General features: G+C 40.4%; 1 protein-coding gene across 4 annotated transcripts; it reads right to left on the minus strand.

The window, feature by feature from the left end:
- Positions 1-378: 378 nt before the first annotated feature.
- znf821.L (zinc finger protein 821 L homeolog) lies at positions 379-18,058 on the minus strand. Of its 4 annotated transcripts, XM_041590176.1 has the most exons (9): positions 17,901-18,050; positions 16,627-16,698; positions 13,565-13,669; positions 13,321-13,372; positions 12,367-12,474; positions 11,135-11,271; positions 10,918-11,013; positions 10,614-10,780; positions 379-2,281 (listed from the first exon to the last, which is right to left on the minus strand). In XM_041590176.1, exons 5-9 carry the CDS (start codon positions 12,425-12,427, stop codon positions 1,633-1,635), a joined length of 1,110 nt encoding a protein of 369 aa, XP_041446110.1. In that variant the 5' UTR covers positions 12,428-12,474; positions 13,321-13,372; positions 13,565-13,669; positions 16,627-16,698; positions 17,901-18,050; the 3' UTR covers positions 379-1,632. The 4 variants fall into 4 exon arrangements, with proteins under 4 accessions (XP_041446110.1, XP_018113395.1, XP_041446109.1 ...); XM_018257906.2 differs by lacking the exon at positions 13,321-13,372; XM_041590175.1 differs by lacking the exon at positions 13,321-13,372 and having other exon boundaries at positions 16,530-16,698.
- Positions 18,059-18,111: the final 53 nt, after the last annotated feature.

The following is an 18,111-nucleotide window of genomic DNA, read 5'->3' on the forward strand; positions in this document are numbered from 1 at the left end:
CCTGACCCATTACTTAAGTATTGAATTTTGTCACCACAGGTTTTAATGTGTGAAATCCATTAAAAAAAATGGTTGAAGTCATAACTTAAAAGGCTCATTAAGGATTGCCACCTTGATATGAAGACTAAATACCATGTTTGTGGCACAAAGACTTATGCTAAAGCTGGCATTATATATATAAAAATGGTCAGTAAATGTTGCCTTTTAATGAACCTAGCTGCCCAGTTTGGCCAGTAAGATGTATACTCCAATAATTTGGAGAAATAGACGTCCAATCTGCATGTGTGTATTTTTATTGGTCAGTGGAGGAGTCTAGTTATCATGTGCAGGCCAAGTAACTAAATCACACAGTAATCATCCACATAGGAACTATGCAAATCTTTTAAATCCACGATTGCCTGGATGCGATTTTATTTCTTTAAAGAAAAAAGTGATGTCCTTCCCTTTTCATTTAGGTTACAGTACTCAAACAGAAGCAAAAGAACTGTTCAGAATGGAGCTGTAGTGAGGCTTACAATTCATACAATAAAAGTTGCACTCAATAGCATGTATTCAGGGAACTTTGACATGTGCATGAGATTCAGAATGACACAATTTCCCTTAAAAAATTGCATGTCACTTTATAATGTTCTCGGTAAGGAAGGAAAAGAAAATAATTTAAATGTGTTAAATATGTAGCACTTATCTTCCAGTATTTTTTCCTAAACAAAAAAGAATGAAAGCATAGTTGATTACATGTAAATATTTTTTCTTCTTTGCATATTTGCATTCATGCAGTACAATCTGTGATTCTCTTCACCTTGGCTGGTTATTTTTTTAGTGGTAAAGCAGCATCCCAAGTGGCAATAGACAAGACAGCCCTTCAAATGGTCTACTGGTTATTTGCCACTTCGATCTCATATAAAATAATGACATACAGAGAAGGCATATCCACCAAACCTTTACACTTGACTGTCCAATACAAAAGTTCTACTTGCATGCAAGGTATATTTTTCTTTAAAACTCCTTCCATATTACTTGCATTATATTTCTTTTAAAGTGTGTATTGAGGAGTGTGTATGTATGTATATTCAATACTGGGTAATTATCCAGCATGGGAAGGAGCATCATCAACGCTACATTGTGCATTGCCATGGCGATGTGCAAGAAGAAAAAGAACAAATACTCTCACACCTACAACAGAAATGTTTTGTATACATGACAAAAGAGCTGACATATTAATGAGAAGTCTGTATTTTATACCCTGTTTAACACACAGCATAGGTTCAGAGTGGAACCTTTTTTTGGAATCCAAGTATATAGTCCATACCTGGTGATTCATACCCTGTAGCAAAGGTATGACAGACAAAAAGCCAAATAACCAAAGACTTTCCCCCCCAAGAGATTCCAAATCCTGAGCGACAGACAGCACTGGTAGATGGATGAGATCCATCACAATGACTTTCTGTTTAAATACAGTAAATACAGAGGGGCAACAAAATGCTCATATCCAGGTATCTCAGCAGCGATGGGGCTAGAGGGGTTCAAAGAGTTTCACATTCTGACAGGCATTGTAATTTGTGCCATTTAAGATTAAGGCAAACACAGCTTGCCGCATAAAAAAAACAGAAAACCAAACAGCCTGAGTAGGGGTCAAGGCAGAGTACAGTTATTCTGACCTTCAAGCTCCATCTTCCCTAGAAATTGTTGATCTAGGTCAGAGTTCCCTACAGGAAGCTGAAAAAAGTTCATTTCTGCTAAAGCTGCCATAGCTGTGGGGTCCTGCCCAAACTGTGCTCGCAGCATCATGTCCATTTTTTCCAATCTTCTTTTCAACCGCTTGGCTTCTCGTTCTCTAATTAATCTTGCCTGGCGTTTCTCTGGTGTCTCATTGGCCCGTTTCATACGCATGGCCTCACGATCCCGCTGTAAGCGCTTTGCCCGCTGCTCATCCGTTTCTTGCATCCTTTGCTGCCTTTTGGCCTCTCTGTCCCTCATCCTACGCAACTCACGCTCTTCTGGAGTCTCACTATCACGCCTGCTTTTCTTAGCTGTTCGCTCTCGCTCCAATCGCAGCACTCTTGCCTCAGTAGGCTCATTCTGTCTGCGAGCTGCCCATTTACGGACTCCAGGTGTCTGGTCAGTCATCAGCTTCCTATAAGCCACACAATTGTTGCAAATAAGTAAGATACCAGCAGGATAAACTGCACTGGTTTCCAGGTTCTTTCCCTCACAACTGCTGGAGCCATTGTGATTATTCTGGTTCCAAGTATCCTGTGACAAAACCTCTGGCAACTTTTCACTAATAAAAATAAAATAAGGATCAGGAAAAAAAGAAATATTAGTATTATATTAGTATATAGCCATTCTACTGATTGATCAAATTTGTCAGATAAATCAAAGCAATAACACCACTACATACACCGATTGATCATATTTGGTTTACTATAAACATATTGGCCTAATTGTTGCTCCTTATTTCTTTTTACCACTTTACTGAGGGTAAAAAGCAATACAGTCTGTTCCACTATTGTTTATCTTTGAACAACATGTAGATTTAGCATAAGGTGAACGAGGAAGTACAATTCACAACAGGATCAAGATGAAAGCTAGAAACTGATCAAACAGTCTGACATTTATGCTATGGCCATACTAGGCTGATTCCTGGCCTTAGCCACTCCGCTTGAATCAGTGCTGCTCTTCTGTGTTAAATGAATCATATATTTCTAGGTTGAAGATGGCCACACGAGGCACAATTTTTAACATACCAGATCTATCACTCGTGTGAGTCTGACATGTACAGCCTTGCCACACATATGAACAGACACATTTGCATGTAGCCCGACTGATCCATATGATAAACTGTAATGCATTTGGCCAGTTTAAATAAATAAGTGGAAGCAGCAGATAAAATACATTTATATTCTACAATGTTGTATTAATAGATACAGTTACTTAGAGGAGACCAATAACAATCACAAAATATAGAAAAGATGAGCAAAAGTTTTGGAAATGTGGCATACAGGGCTAATGTAACTAACGTATAACAAATTCAGTACTGGGCGCTCTTCGCTCTAACTGATTTACTAATAACTGTAAATTAGCTCTCAAAAATATCATGTGCTCTGGATACCCACAGCTATTTTTGTCTTTGTTTTAGTATAAATAAGGTTTAGCTACTACAGGTATGGGACCTTTTGAAAAGAATGCTCAGGACCTGGGGTTTTCCAGATAAGGGGTCTTTCGGTATTTGAATATTTATACCTTAAATGTACTAAAAAAACATTAAACACTACATAAACCCACTGGGATTGCTTTCCCACCAATGAGGATGAATTATATTTTAGCTGGGATTGAGTACAAGGTCCGGTTATATTACTACAGACAAAAATGAATTGTAATTATTTGAATAAAAATGAGTCTAAGGGAGTAATTCCAAGCATTCTGAATAATGGGCTTCCAGATAACAGATTCTACAGTACACTTATCTTGTGTATATTGAGAAATAACAACCACCTACCATGAATATTTATATATAGTCACCCATGGCCAGCAGCTATAACATTAGGGACCCAGCAAACAATTGTATTAATGCAGCGCAACTCTCCTTTTGCTTCCAGGATATTGTGCATATGCACTGTGAAACCACGTTGCAAGGTAAAGATGTGCATGCGATTGAGCATTCAAAGCCCAGTTGTTTTTTCTAATATTAAATTGTAAATATAATTTTTCACCTTCTTATGTCTTCCTAAAGGGAAGGGGTCACTGACTTTGAAAACTGCTCTAAATTGATGCATTAGTTGATACATTTCTTATATTTGGACCTGCTGAGGAGAATTCGTTAGTTTTATTAAAGGCAGCTGTTATAATTGATACAATTCTTGCCAATATTCTACAGATGCTGCTGAGAAATGTATTAATTTATGTAGCAAATTGTAACAGTTCAGAATCTGCATCTGGATTACTGAGGTGCCAGACTGGAACACCAGAGACAGGGACATTACACTTTAAACTTACATTTTGGAAACATGGTAAAATATAAAAGATGGAAAGCAATTGAAAAAAAACTTTATTTCTGGTGATCAATCTGAAAATAATAACTAAACTGAAAAAAAGTGTGTGAAAGTGAACAACCCCATTATATAAAAAATTGGATTTATATACTCACAGTTAAATCCATTTCTCTGTAGTCGACAGGGGGACACAGGAAATATAGGGGTAAAGCTCCATCCCTCCAGGAGGCAGGACACTTGCTTAACAAATGAAAAGAGGGGGTGTGCCAATAACCCTTGGCTTTACCCCTGGTACTTCCTCTACATAACTTAGTTGGTACCAAAAAATTAATAAAAATCCATGACTAAAGTAAATAACAGGAAAATTATTCCAGCTCAAAACAAGCATTTCGGGTTGGAAGTCCTGTGTCCCCCTGTCGACTACAGAGAAACGGATTTAACTGTGAGTATATAAATCCAATTTTCTCTGCAGTATCCGTGGGACACAGGAACTATAGGGGACTTAAAAGGGAGGGAAAATTATAAATTGAAAAATTTCCTCCATTAGGTTTGCACTACTGCCTGCAAAACCTTGCCAAACGCCGCCTCCGCGGAGGCAAAAGTGTTGAAACGATAAAATTTAGTGAACGTATGAACTGAGGCCCAGGTCGCGCTCTACAGATCTGCTCTGCCAAAGCCGAATTGCTCCATGCCCATGAAGCTCCCATCGCTCTTGTGGAGTGTGCCTTAATACGGAATGGTGGCGACTTGCCCTTAGCCACATACGCTCTTCAAATCACTTCCCGAATCCATCTTGATATGGTGGCCTTGGATGCTGGTAACCCCACTCGGGAACCAGATGGAGTAATCAACAATGTGTTTGACTGCCTAATTGAACTTGTCCTTTTAATATAAATCTTTGGTGCTCTGACTACGTCAAGCCTATGCAGTCGTTTCTCCTTTATATTCTTTGGATCTGCACATAATGATGGCACTATAATCTCTCGATTGATATGAAAAGCTGACACTACTTTAGGAAGAAAAGAAGGATCTGTTCACATTACTGCTTTGTCCTAATGAAAAACTAATAGTGAAGGATCACAGGACAGTGCTCCTAGTTCTGATACCCTTCTTGCTGAAGAAATAGCCAAAAGAAACGTCACCTTCCACGTGAGCCAATCCAGTTCTACTGATGCCAGTGGTTCAAATGGTGGATCTAGAAGAGTCTCTAACACTAGGTTCAAGTCCCAATTAGGAGTTGAGGGCCGCCTAGGTGGAGCGATATGGGCAACTCCCTGTAGAAAAGATTTCACTGTTTCTTCTAATGCTATTCTATGCTGAAAAAGTATAGAGAGTGCTGAAATCTGTACTTTTAGGGAACTGAGTTGAAGACCTAGGTCTAGACCCCTTTGCAGAAAAGATAATATCACCGGTAAAGAAAATCTTTTAAAAGGAATTCCATTGTCTTGACACTATTTCCAATACGTCTCCCATACTCTGTGGTAAATCTTTGAAGACACTGGTTTTCTTGCTTTTAATAAGGTTGCTATTTCCTTTGAGGAGAATCCCTGCTTACTCCAAATGGACCTCTCAACCTCCATGTCATCAAATTGAACAGTCCTGGATTGGGGTGTTGTATGGGCCCCTGACAAAGCAGATCTGGTCTGCGGGACAGCGGTATTGGTGTTGCTGTTGACAATTCTTGCAGATCGTGATACCATGTTCTTCTTGGCTATGATGGCGCCATCATTTGTGAGAGCCTCCACTGCCGAACTAGATCCTGAAATACTTTGTGATCAATTTCACATTCCCCTGGATCTATTTTGTGCCTGCTTAGAAAGTCTGCCTGTATGTTGGTGATTCCAGGAATGTGAATCGCTGACAGCAGAACTTCGTTCTCCTCTGCCCATTCTACTATATTTGTTACTTCTGTTAACACACCTCTGCTTCGAGTGCCCCCTTGGCGATTTATGTATGCCATCGATGTTGTGTTGTCGCATTGAACTCGAACTGCTCTTGTTCTGAGTAGTGCTGACCAGTGAAGAAGTGCTAAACGTATGGCTTTCAATTCCAACACATTTATTGGCGTGTGTGAATCTCGTTGGTGCCAAGTCCTTCGTGCAGTTCTTCCTTGCCACGTTGCTCCCCATCCGATGAGGCTGGCATCTGTTGCCATCACCGTCCACTCCGGTGTGGCCCATGATTGCCCTTTTGTCAGTGTTTCTGGGGCTAGCATGTCGGAATAGTGTTGGAGCAATACCTTCCGGAACCGCAGAAGTCTGCCCCCTGTTGAAAACTGCGATCCCGGAAGGGGTGCCCCGACATGCCGAGGTAGACTTCTCCTGGCTATGCTTGCCTTGAGGCTTGTTTGTCTTCTAGCTTGGTCTCTGCTTGTCATTGGACTTATTACGTAAGAATGACCTTCTAGGTGACAATGTACGTCTCGTGGATCTGTTACTTTGGTCACGAAAAAACCTTCCGCGCCGAAATGCATTCACTGATCGGGATTTTGATTGGGGAAGAAAAGTACTTTTACCCCCCTGTCGCCTGAGAGATCATTTTTTCTAACTCTTCTCCGAAGAGACGTGATCCCTTAAAAGGCAATGCGGTCAGTGATTTCTTTGAACTAAGATCTGCGGACCAATTCTTTAGCCAAAGTGTATGTCGTGCGGCCACCATCAATGCAGATGTACATGCTCTGCCAGCTGTGTTGTATCCAAAATTGCTTAGCAGAGATAGGCACTTGCCCCTGCAATATAGTTTGCTGTTTGAATAAGATCTGCTCTAGGAGTACCATCCTGGATTCCTGTAATGAGAGATTCAGACTAGGCTTCTATTGCCCTTCTGACCCATGCTGATGCTATTGATGGGCGTATTGCTGCCCTTACAGCTGAAAATATGGCTTTTAGAAGAGTCTCTTAACGTCTATCTGTTGGATCTTTGAACGCTGCTACATCTGTAACAGGAAGAGTTGTATTTCTAGACAACCTTGAGACTGGTGCATCTACTAGAGGAGGAACACCCCATTTGTCCACTAACTCTTTAGGAAAAGGGTATGATTTCGAAAATTTTCATGATGTTTGGAATTTTCTCTCAGGTTTGATCCACTCATCTTGGACCACTGCAAGTAATTGATCATGGACTGGAAAGCAAATTTCTGACTTTCGCTGCCTTTTAAAAAGCCCTTTTGCCTAGGCTTTAGGCTAATCATCTTTTGTCTCTAGTTTCAAAACTTCCGTAATTGCCCTAATGATGCCTTCTACATAGTGGTAAGTATCCTTTTCTCTCTCCTCTCCTGAATACAGAGGGGAAGAAATAATTTCTCCTTCAGATTCAGAACTGTCTGATAACTCAGATAGCAATGGTGTAGAAGCTGGCGAAACTGCCCTTTTTGTGGCTGTGCGTCTACTCTTCTCTAATGATGGTTCCCCCATCTTAGACATCACTTTTCCAATCGATTCTGCAATTGTATCATAGTAGTATAGAAGGCATTTGCTGTAAAGATGCCAGTGACTGGGACAACTGTATGGCCCACACTGGTGCTGGACTTTCCTTTGCTGCACCGAGTGCAGCCTCCTCTTGAGTCAAAACTGCTGGCTGGCTACACAGTAATTCTTGTTCTTCTGAACCTCCTTCTGGCAATATCTGCCCAGGAGAGAAGACCTGACAGAGAGACTCAGACTGGCCCCTACTAAATTTAGTGCGACATTTTTTGCACGCTAAATAAGTAATTTGACTTTTAGTCCTTGTGGCTCGTCCTCCCCCTCGAGGGAATAATGCCCCTGTCCTACCTTCCATCATGGCTGTTTAGGAAGTACCCGGGGTGAAGTAAGGGTATTATCCCTTCTGCCCCTCATGCAGTCCGCCTGCACGCCCTTCCACGTGCCTATTGAGCACAATCTGCCAGAAACCAAAATGGCCGCCGGTGCTAAATCAAATCTTGCGACGTCTGGTGACGTCATTCCGTTCCGCACTATGCGAAAACAGTGTGACGCATAGGTAGCGGTTCACTCCGCTCCCTTACCTACTGCAGTCAGCGTCATCTTACCTCAGCCAGACGGACTCTCATCGCATGGACAAAAGGGGGGAACTTACCATTCTGAAATTTCCCTGGCCAGACTCCCTTGTCTCCAGCCTGAGACAGGACAAGTCTGGATGGCTTTTCTCCCTAAGGAGGTAATTATTGCCCCAGAATTCTTTCCCGCATTGGGGGTTAACTGCTTAGGTACAGGGCGAATCTGTCCTGAGTCTTGCCCCGGGTGTCAGGGCTAATCACTGACCATAGACTCCTTTCGTTGGGTCTCTCTAGAGAACATCTTCGTCCACCTCCTGAGGCAGGACACTTAAAAAACTAAGGTATGTAGAGAAAGTACCAGGGGTAAAGCCAAGGGTTATTGGCACGCCCCCTCTTTTCATTTGTTAAGCAAGTGTCCTGCCTCCTGGAGGGATGGAGCTTTACCCCTATAGTTCCTGTGTCCCACGGAGACTGCAGCGAAAGTTCAGTTTTGACAAATCAACGCAGCAGTCTGCTGAAACTGCCCTCTGAGTGACATATGGTATGCCAAGATTTTCATCCAGTACAGTGAAATATGGAAAAGTGCTCAACAGTATCTGGGCACGTATGAGCACTTTAAAGGGAATGTAAAATCAAAAAATTAAATTCCTTTAACAGGTCCACTGTCTAAAAATAAACCTATTGTCAATATACTTCCATTAAAAATTCTGTACCTTCTTCATAAAAATCATGATTATCTGCGCTTTAGCTCTCCCTTCTCTCTATGCGCACAGACTTCAGCCTGCATGAATTCCTCAACACGGCGGGCTGCAATCTCCCCTCCTCCGAGTTCTGTAGTGTCAGGGAAAGCGTGTGGAGTTGTCATGAAGGTCAGCTTTAGGAACGAAAAGATAAGTTAACCCAAAGTATCTCGTCTTGAAGTAAAGCAGCCACAGGCCGGCCTGTCGTGTTGAGGAATTCATGCTGGCTGAAGTCTGTGCGCATAGAGCAGTGATCCACAACCAGTAGCTCGCGAGCAACATGTTGCTCACCAACCCCTTGGATGTTGCTCCCAGTGGCCTCAAAGCAGGTGCTTATTTTTGGATTTCAGGCTAGGAGTCAAGTTTTGGTTGTATAAAAACCAGGTGTACTGCCAAACAGAGTCTCAATGTAGGTTGACAATCCAAATAGGGACTACCAAATGGCCAATAACAGCACTTATTTGGCACCCCAAGAACATTTTTCATGCATGTGTTGCTCCCCAACTCCTTTTACTTCTGAATGTTGCTCACGGGTTCAAAAGGTTGGGGATCCCTGGCATAGAGAGAAGGGGGAGCTGGAGCGCAGATAATCATGATTTTTATGAAAAAGGTACAGAATTTTTAATGGAAGTATATTGACAATAGGTTTATTTTTAGACAGTGGACCCGTTAAAGGAATTTCATTTTTTGAATGAACGTAACCTCTCCAAAAGTGATTAGTATTTCCATCATCACCTACCTCAGGCCCTGCAGCAGGCCAATATCATTTGTTAGCAACTTGAGTTTACACCCCACCCCCAAAAAAGTGGGCTGGACTTGTGGATGGTGGATGCAGGTCGACAGGTCTTAATATAAACTAATTTTACTCTTTACTTTAATTTTACTCAGATTCTGCTTCTTTACTTCATTTCCCAGCCTCAAATGAAGTCACTTCAGGTTTGTGCTTATACCACTTGTGAAGTTTGGGAAGATCACAGCGGGATTGTTAGCATAAATGCAGGCCACTCCAAGGTGAAAAGAAAATCAGTCTGTTTATTTTGAACACAAAGAGCTTCCAGCAGCAGTAAAAATGCAACAGAAAGAAAAACAGCTTCATTCAGCAACATAAAGTCCAGCAATAAACAAAATAGCTTACTTCAGCGTTTAAGTTCTCAGTACCCCAAGGTACTATCCAGGCTTGGTCTGTGGGGAAAACACCAGGAAAATATCCCCCTGGCTATCAGGCCCCCAGGTCTCTGAAAGTACAGCCGTTCCAACAATACAGCCCAGCCCTCCTGTGCAGCTCCTTCTCTCAAACCTCTGCATACCTGTTGCTGACGTCTTAAAGGGAACATTCTTAAATGGATGGCTCAGAAACTTAAAACCGGGGATACATATCTGCCATCCACTATAAATCCAGTCCAGCTTGTACACACTGTATGATGAAGTCAAATCTGGATTCTTGGTGGCCAGCGGGTAGTGAGTTAGGTTGTGGATAAAGCAGTTGTGGGTCAGATCTGTAACAGTCCCAAGTGCAAAGACTGAAAGTCAGGTTTTACCCTAGTAGACCTGCACTGGTCTCCAGAAGACTTCAAGAGAAAAAATTCAAGCCAGCATTGTTTGGGAAAATTTGCCACGGTTTTGATACTCCTTCATGCTGTTGTGTATGGTTTGGGCAGGAAATAAATATTGTAATTTTGTCTCATTATGTATACTTTTTCTTGTATGTAGAAAAGATGAGAATAAATTGGACTTGACTACAACCCCTGTCTGTTAATTTATTCTGACTCCTGTTTGTTCTAGTATAACAGTAACTTGCAAGAACTATACAAATACATGATGATATTTGATCTGAAATGATTTTATAAAGTAATAAAAAGCATTGTGCAGAGCACACAAACTTCTCACCTGTTGAAGGTAGCATGAGTGGAGAACTGTGCTCCACATAAAGCACAGTTGGAAAGCTGATCTTCTGAATGAATCAACAGATGCCGTCCCAATGACCCTGGAGAGCTGAGTGCTCGCCCACACACAGGACACAGGTAGCTTTTAGCACTGACAACTGCAGCTGTATGCTGAAAAAGACATGCATCAGACTGAAAATCAATCATGGGAAGTACATGGATTGTCAAATATTTGTAAAAATAGATGTAAGAGAGGAAAATGTTATTCTATAAAAACAGAATAAAATGGTAGCCAGAATCTGCCTCACCTGATATACATGAGTGATCAGCTGCTCTTGAGTTTCACAATCCAGCTGACATAACGGGCAAATAAATAAATCAGAATCCTGGGTGCCTACAGAAGCCTACGGCAGAAAAGGATATTTCAGTATGTACTATCCAAAGTATAGATGTGTTATGACAATAAACTGGACCCCCTTGTGCGTTCACTCTTAACATAAGCAGATATATACACAGTTCACTCACCATTTCTCCAGAAAGGTCATTTTCTGTGCTACTTCTGCTGACTCCAGGTTCCTCTTTCACTCCTCTCTCCAAGTGATCTTCCTCTGAGGTGGGGGAGGACAGTTCATCAATAGTGGTATCCTCTGCTTCGCTATCACCTTAAAATGAAAAATAAAAAGCATTGGGAAAACTACATTGAAGCTACCATTGTAAACTACACAGAAGTGCCTTAAAGGGGCTGTATACCGACCATTGATTGGGAAGCCAGGTTTGGCCCAGCACTTAGGTGGCCAGGGCAAAGATTCACTTGTTTGGTGTTATATATATATGGTGAGCTGAACAGGCTGCAGATGGGGAAAGGGAGGGGATTGTGTATACAGAGGTCTTCTCGGTTTAGCACTGATTTGTTTTCATTGAGCTTGTATGGATCAGGAAATTAAATCTGACTTTAATTTTTAGTTCAGATTTTGACCTGTTTATGGATAGAAATAATTAAAAAAATTAATTTCCTACTTAAAAGTAGGGATGCACCGAATCCAGGATTTGGTTCGGGATTCGGCCGAATCCTTCTGCCCAGCCGAACCAAATCCAAATCCTAATTTGCATATGCAAATTAGGGGCAGGAGGGAAATCGCGTGACTTTTTGTCAGAAAACAAGGAAGTAAAAAATGTTTTCCCCTTCCCACTCCTAATTTGCATAAGCAAATTAGGGTTCTGATTCGGTTCGCTATTCCAGCCGAATCTTTCGCAAAGGATTCGGTGGTTCGGTGCATCACTACTTAAAAGTAATGGTGGGGGGTAGAGGGAGGGTAAGCTGTCCCTTTAACTAAAACCAGTCTGCAAGCCATTCAAGAAATACTCATCTTTACTGTATTTCCTAAATTCCTGCACTGGGTTGTGCAGGTAGTGGGTAGGTAAATACAAGTGTGCATGGGGTAGAACATTTTCTTTTACTTCGTGCAAACTGGCTATTCTATATGCCTTTCATTTAAACTCAGCTCACATTTAGTTTTTGAAGTTTCAGGCCAAGCAGCAGGCAGAGTGCTGGGGCTGTGTAGGGTAGCAGGTCCCTGCAGGTACAAATCTGTACCTGCAGGGGGGGGGTGCTGATTCACTTGATTTGAATTCAGCAAGTGCCTGGTATGTACCATAATGAATTAATGGATGATAAAAACAAATTGCAACATGCCATTCACTGCAACTCATTAAGAATATCCGCTAGTACCATCATGCAAACCCATTTCATTACTTACTACTACTCCTCTCATGCTGACCAAAGTCAGAGAGTTCTTGTTTCACAATGTCTGTTTTCATTATAGCTTCACGGGCCTGCTGCTCCAAACCAGCAAACACTTGTTCCCCTGTAAATTAAAGGTTTAAGGTTAACTTAGACCTGAACATAACACTTGCTGGATCTCAAAGCCATCAGCTTGGGAAATAAATCATTGCCAAAACAACTGTAGACCCTATAGCCTCTAATTGCAAATCTGCATAAATGTTCTTTTAATGCTAAAGACCCTGCACTTGGATCACAAAAAAGGGAAAGATGTGGAAATAGTGAAAAAGATATAAGCTGTTTGCAACTGGTTGAGAGACGAAAGTATTCTAACCCACCAGTAATGTTATGATCTCTCATAATTGCTTGCTGTGTTTACAATATTTTTTTTTTCTTAAGTATTTTATTTTCTGGCCTTTTAATTTTCCTCCATAGTTACCCTAATAACCAAATAGCATTTTAAAAGTCAGCTGAAGAGGAAAGGACAGAAAAGTGAACAAAAATCTAAAACAAAAACCATTTGGAATGTTAAGCTGGCCATTACATAGAAAGAGGTCACAAAATGGGCAGATGTTTATCTGATCTGGCCTCTGTGATGGGCTATTTGTGCTGATTGGATAGTTGTGTGTGCGCACAAGGGTGACGTCATCCCGACCACATGAGACGCCACAGGGCTTCAGCAAGCTTCTGGGAAATGTAGTCTCAGCATTACATGGAGTTCAGCTTGAGAAAGGGAGCAGCAAGCACCCAAAATGTTGCACATTGGCTGTTTTTATGATTACCAAATAAACTCTATGTTTTAAACTTTTATACAATGGTGTGCGAACTCGTTGGACAATGTATTTATGTGTGTGTGTCTATATATATATATATATATATATATATATATATATATATTTAACAATGACATCCTGGACTAAATACTGCTTACCATTTGGGCCCAACTCATCTGACAACCAAAGTGATTGCTGTTCAACACAGGCCTGTCAAGCAAGCAGGGGTGGTGATGAGTCAGAACCATACAAAGCAACAACCTATTATGCACAAGAAATGTAAAACCAAATGGAGAAAGGTGTTCTAAGGATTTAGCTCCATTATATAGAAACGTATTTAATAAATAATTATTTCTGTGCATGCCACTGATCATTTCTTCTGATAAAAACCATCTCACTTACAATGTACTTTATTTGGAGTTGTTTGTTTCCTTCGGGACATCTTCTGTCCTCCTAGGACCTGGCTGACAATCACGCGGACACCCTTTACAGCAAGACATTCACTTTCTGTTGATCAGAAAAGGAAGAGGATTGAAATTGTTGCCAGTAAAGGCACATGAACTGTAGGCAAAACTCTGGTACAGATAACTGTGATGCTGACAGAAATGGGCACATTCTTTCCTGATAGGGATAAAAGATTGTAAAGAAATCTAAATGACATCTGTTCGGCTAAAGGACAAATGACACCAAAATTCGGCCACATTTGTTCAAGTGTGCGGATGGCCATGTCTCCAAATGAGTGGATTTTTACGTTAAAGGAACAGTAACACCAAAAAATGAAAGTATCCTAAAGTAATGAAAATATAATATACCACTTTGCTGCACTGGTAAAGCTGGTGTGTTTGCTTCAAAAACGGTACTATAGCTTATATAAACAACCTGCTGTGTAGCCATGGGGGCAGCCATTCAAACCTGAAAAAGGAGAAAAGGCACAGGATACACAGCAGATAACCTCTGTAGCATACAATTTATCTAATGTGTATCATGTGCTTGAATAGCTAAACTATAGTTGTTATTCTGAAGCAAAAACAACAGTTTTACAAGTGCAGGGCACCAGTCCATTATATTGTCTTTCCTTTAAAACACTTTAATTTTTTCGATGTTACTGTTCCTTTAACGTCACACATAGGGGTTTATCCTCCATGGTAAATATGCCAATCTGCTGTCATCTGCACAGCTTTAAGCAGTCAGGCCTAAATCCACCCATGCAAGTACTCGCAGGCAGATGCCACACCTATCAGTGCTGATGGAACACAGGAAGGATGCCAGTAGATTAGTGTCTTTTGCTTTAGAAGAAAATGCCAAATGTGACTTTAGCATTAAAGGAGTGTTTCACCTTTCAGTTAACTTTTGGTATGTTATAGAATGGCCAATTCTAAACAACTTTTCAGTTGGTTTTCATTATTTATTTTTTATAGTTTTTTTAAAATTCATTCTTACTGATTCTATCCAGCTTTCAAATGGTGGTCACCGACCCCATCTCAAAACAAATGCTTTGTAAGGCTACACATGTATTTTTTATTATTCATCTTTCTATTCAGGCTCTCTCATATTGATATTCCAGACTCTTATTCAAATCAATGCATGGTTGCTAGGGTAATTTGGACCCTAGCAACGAGATGGCTGAAACTGCAAAATAAACTCAAAACTAAATAACTCAAAAACCGCATATAATAAAAAGGAAAGCCAATTGCAAATTCTCTCAGAATAACACTCTCTACATCAGTGGTCCCCAAACATTTTTTGGGCTGGAGACCGGTGTAGAACCAAATTTTTTTGCAAGGACCGGTGGAGGGGGTCGTCCAATTCGGAGTGCCACGTTAATTGTCCCGTATACTCGGTGGGCCAGTTCAAGACTGTCCGCGGCCCGGCAGTTGGGAACCCCTGCTCTAAATCATACTAAAAGTTAATTAAAAGTTGAACAACCTCTTTAAGTGAATAGCCAGCTTTACCCTTCACTAGTTATAACTTTGGAGGCAAACATTCTAGTTGAATAGGACAATAAGGGATATGGTTACATATACAAGATAAGCAGAGTAGAATACAATTGCTTTCATTTTGACACGGGAAGATAAACATAGGGTCAAATGTAATTCACAAATTTCCATAGAACTATAAAATTAAAACATTTTTGTGATAAATTAGGACACAGGCTTTAAGTATTAAAAAAAGTATATTACTTTTTTGTGTTCCTACTCCTTTAGTGGATTAAAGCACCAGTTGCTTTAAATACACATCAGTATTAAAAGTAATTCGTTTGTACCTTTTCCACTGCTGTTTGATCTACTGTTTTAGTAAACTTTCCTAACAACAGCCATGTCAGAGGAAGCCAGGTAGTATCAAGGAAGGAAGTGCTTCAGGAAAGGTATTGTGGGGAATGAAGATTGGCCTGAATCGATATGTAACTTGGGTGGGAAGGGGACTATAAGAGCAAAACTATTGCTTGCAAAAGAGATGCAGATTGTTTTACTGCTATTAGTGTTCTGCAGGTCAGGAAAAACTCAACAATAAAAAAATATGATATATATATATATATATATATATATATATATATATATATATATATATATATAGTGAATAAAGTACCCCCTTTTGTAAAATATAAGGATATTATAAGTTACCGAGGAGTTTCATGACCATATAAAAACACGAGGCCGAAGGCCGAGTGTTTTTATACAGGTCAGGAAACTCCGAGGTAACTTCTAATATCCTCATATTTTGCAACTGGGGGTACTTTATTTATTATAATACACAAGTTTCGGTGAGTCATGTGACAGAAATGACATCAGAACTCAACGTTTATAACTGATGACATCAGAACTCACCGTTTATAAGGATATAATTTACAGGATATTCATGGCTTTTGTGTATTATATATATATATATATATATATATATATATATATATATATATATATATATATATATATATATATGTTCCATTATCAGTAAACCCAATATCCAGATTGCTGCGAATTACAGAAAGGCTGTCTCCCATAGACTCCATTATAATAAAATAATCCCCATTTTTAAAAATGATTTCCTTTTTCTCTGTAATAATAAAAATAAAACAAAAATTGTACTTGATCCAAACTAAGATATAATTAATCCTTATTGGAATCAACCCCAGCTTCTTGGGTTTATTTAAAGTTTACATTATTTTCTAGTACAGTTAAGGTATGAAGATCCAAATTAAAAAATTATACGTTATTCAGAAAACCTCAAGTCCCGAGCATTCTGGATAATAGGTCCCATACTTGTATTACAATGCAGGCATACATTCATATATAACTGATCCTTTATACTGCAAAAATATGTACACAATGCTTTTTATTAATAATAATATAACAAACAAGTGTTAAATTACCAATGAAGGGTCCTGCTTGCAAGAATGTACAGTCTAATGTAAATGGCAACTGTAGGGGAACAGGCTAGAACTATATAACATTAAAGGGGTTGTTCACCTTCCAAACACCAATTATGGTCGCCGACGTCCAAATCGGGCACGCCGGCGTCAAATTCGCCAGCAGGGACCCCTGTTATAAACGGATATAAGGATATAATTTAAAGTCTGGTCCCATAGGGAAATGACCAGACTGTACATTATATAGTTAAAATACACAAAAAAACATAAATATCCTGTAAATCACATCCTTATTAACGGCGACTAGTGATGTCATCAGTTCAGATGTCATTTTTTTCACATGACTCACTAAAGCGTGTGTGTTATAATAAATACAGTACCCCTTGTTGGAAAATATGAGGATTTTTAGAAGTAACCTTGGAGTTCCATGACCTGTATAAAAGCACTTGGCCTTCCGCCTCATTTTTTTCAAGGGTCACGAAGGATTCGGCCGAATACCGAACCGAACCCTAATTTGCATATGCAATTAGGGGTGGGAAGGGGAAAACATTTTTTACTTCCTTGTTTTCTGACAAAAAGTCACGCAATTTCCCTCCCCGCCCCTAATTTGCATATGCAAATTAGGATTCAGATTCGGTTCGGCCGGACAGAAGGATTCGACCGAATCCGAATCCTGCTGAAAAAGGCCGAATCCTGACCGAATCCCGAACCGAATCCTGGATTCGGTGCATCCCTACTGAAAACACTGGAATAAACACTATTATTTCAGTGCTCCTGAGGATGTGACTAGGGTTGCCATCTGGCCGGTAATTTACTGGCCTGGCCGGTAAAAATGATTGCTGATCCCAATGTTATTAATAGGGAAAATAGATATAATATATAGGAAGTAATAGCAAGAAAAGGTGGCATCCCTAGATGTGACAAAGGCGCCAAAATTAGAGTAAAACATGAAAAATAAGATGATGTGGCTTGTTATCTTTCACACTTGGCAAAGATGGTGTCAGGTGCACAGAAGGCATTTATGTGGATAAAACAGTGATGTAGCATAAGGTTGCACTGGATTACACCCATTATAGTATTTATACCTCCATTCTAAGGGAAGGCTTATAAACAAGGCACGTAGGTAACTGATGGAAGGCTATGCTATGTCCAATGATAATAGCCACTAGTTTGCTCAGGCTGAATAATGAGTGGCATGTGTCAGCTACACCCGAGGCATATTATTATACCTGTAACATGTACAAGAAATGAGCAATTGCATGAAAGCAACATGTACCTCTCCATCTTACATGCTCCAAACACAGCACAATCAACCCACTCAACGTTAAAGTAACCAATAGCGTCTATACAATGGAACCTTAATATATTACATACATTATCCCGGTCCGGCCCCGGCATCCGGGTGTGTCCCGGCCCCGGACAGACAGACGCCAAGATGGCGGCAGTGGCACGGGAACGCGCACCTAAGGGCATTGGAAGCGCGCTCTCGTGCAGCGGCTGCGCTAACGCAATACTCAAAGCACCATGAGTCGCTATGGCAACTGGACCATGCCGGAGGAGGCCCTATGAAGGACTCAAGTTTCAC

Source organism: Xenopus laevis, chromosome 4L (assembly GCF_017654675.1).
Source record: "Xenopus laevis strain J_2021 chromosome 4L, Xenopus_laevis_v10.1, whole genome shotgun sequence".
Classification (NCBI taxonomy): Eukaryota; Metazoa; Chordata; class Amphibia; order Anura; family Pipidae; genus Xenopus; species Xenopus laevis.

Bases quoted from the DNA above. Each gene is read 5' to 3' on its own strand.
- znf821.L (XM_018257905.2), bottom strand. From the start codon at position 13,604: ATGTCCCGAAGGAAACAAACAACTCCAAATAAAGTACATT. The intron at 12,475-13,564 runs GTAAGTGAGATG...TTTAATTTACAG, and splicing joins AACTCCAAATAAAGTACATT to GGGAACAAGTGTTTGCTGGT. The intron at 10,781-10,917 runs GTGAGGCAGATT...TGTCTTTTTCAG, and splicing joins TGATCACTCATGTATATCAG to CATACAGCTGCAGTTGTCAG.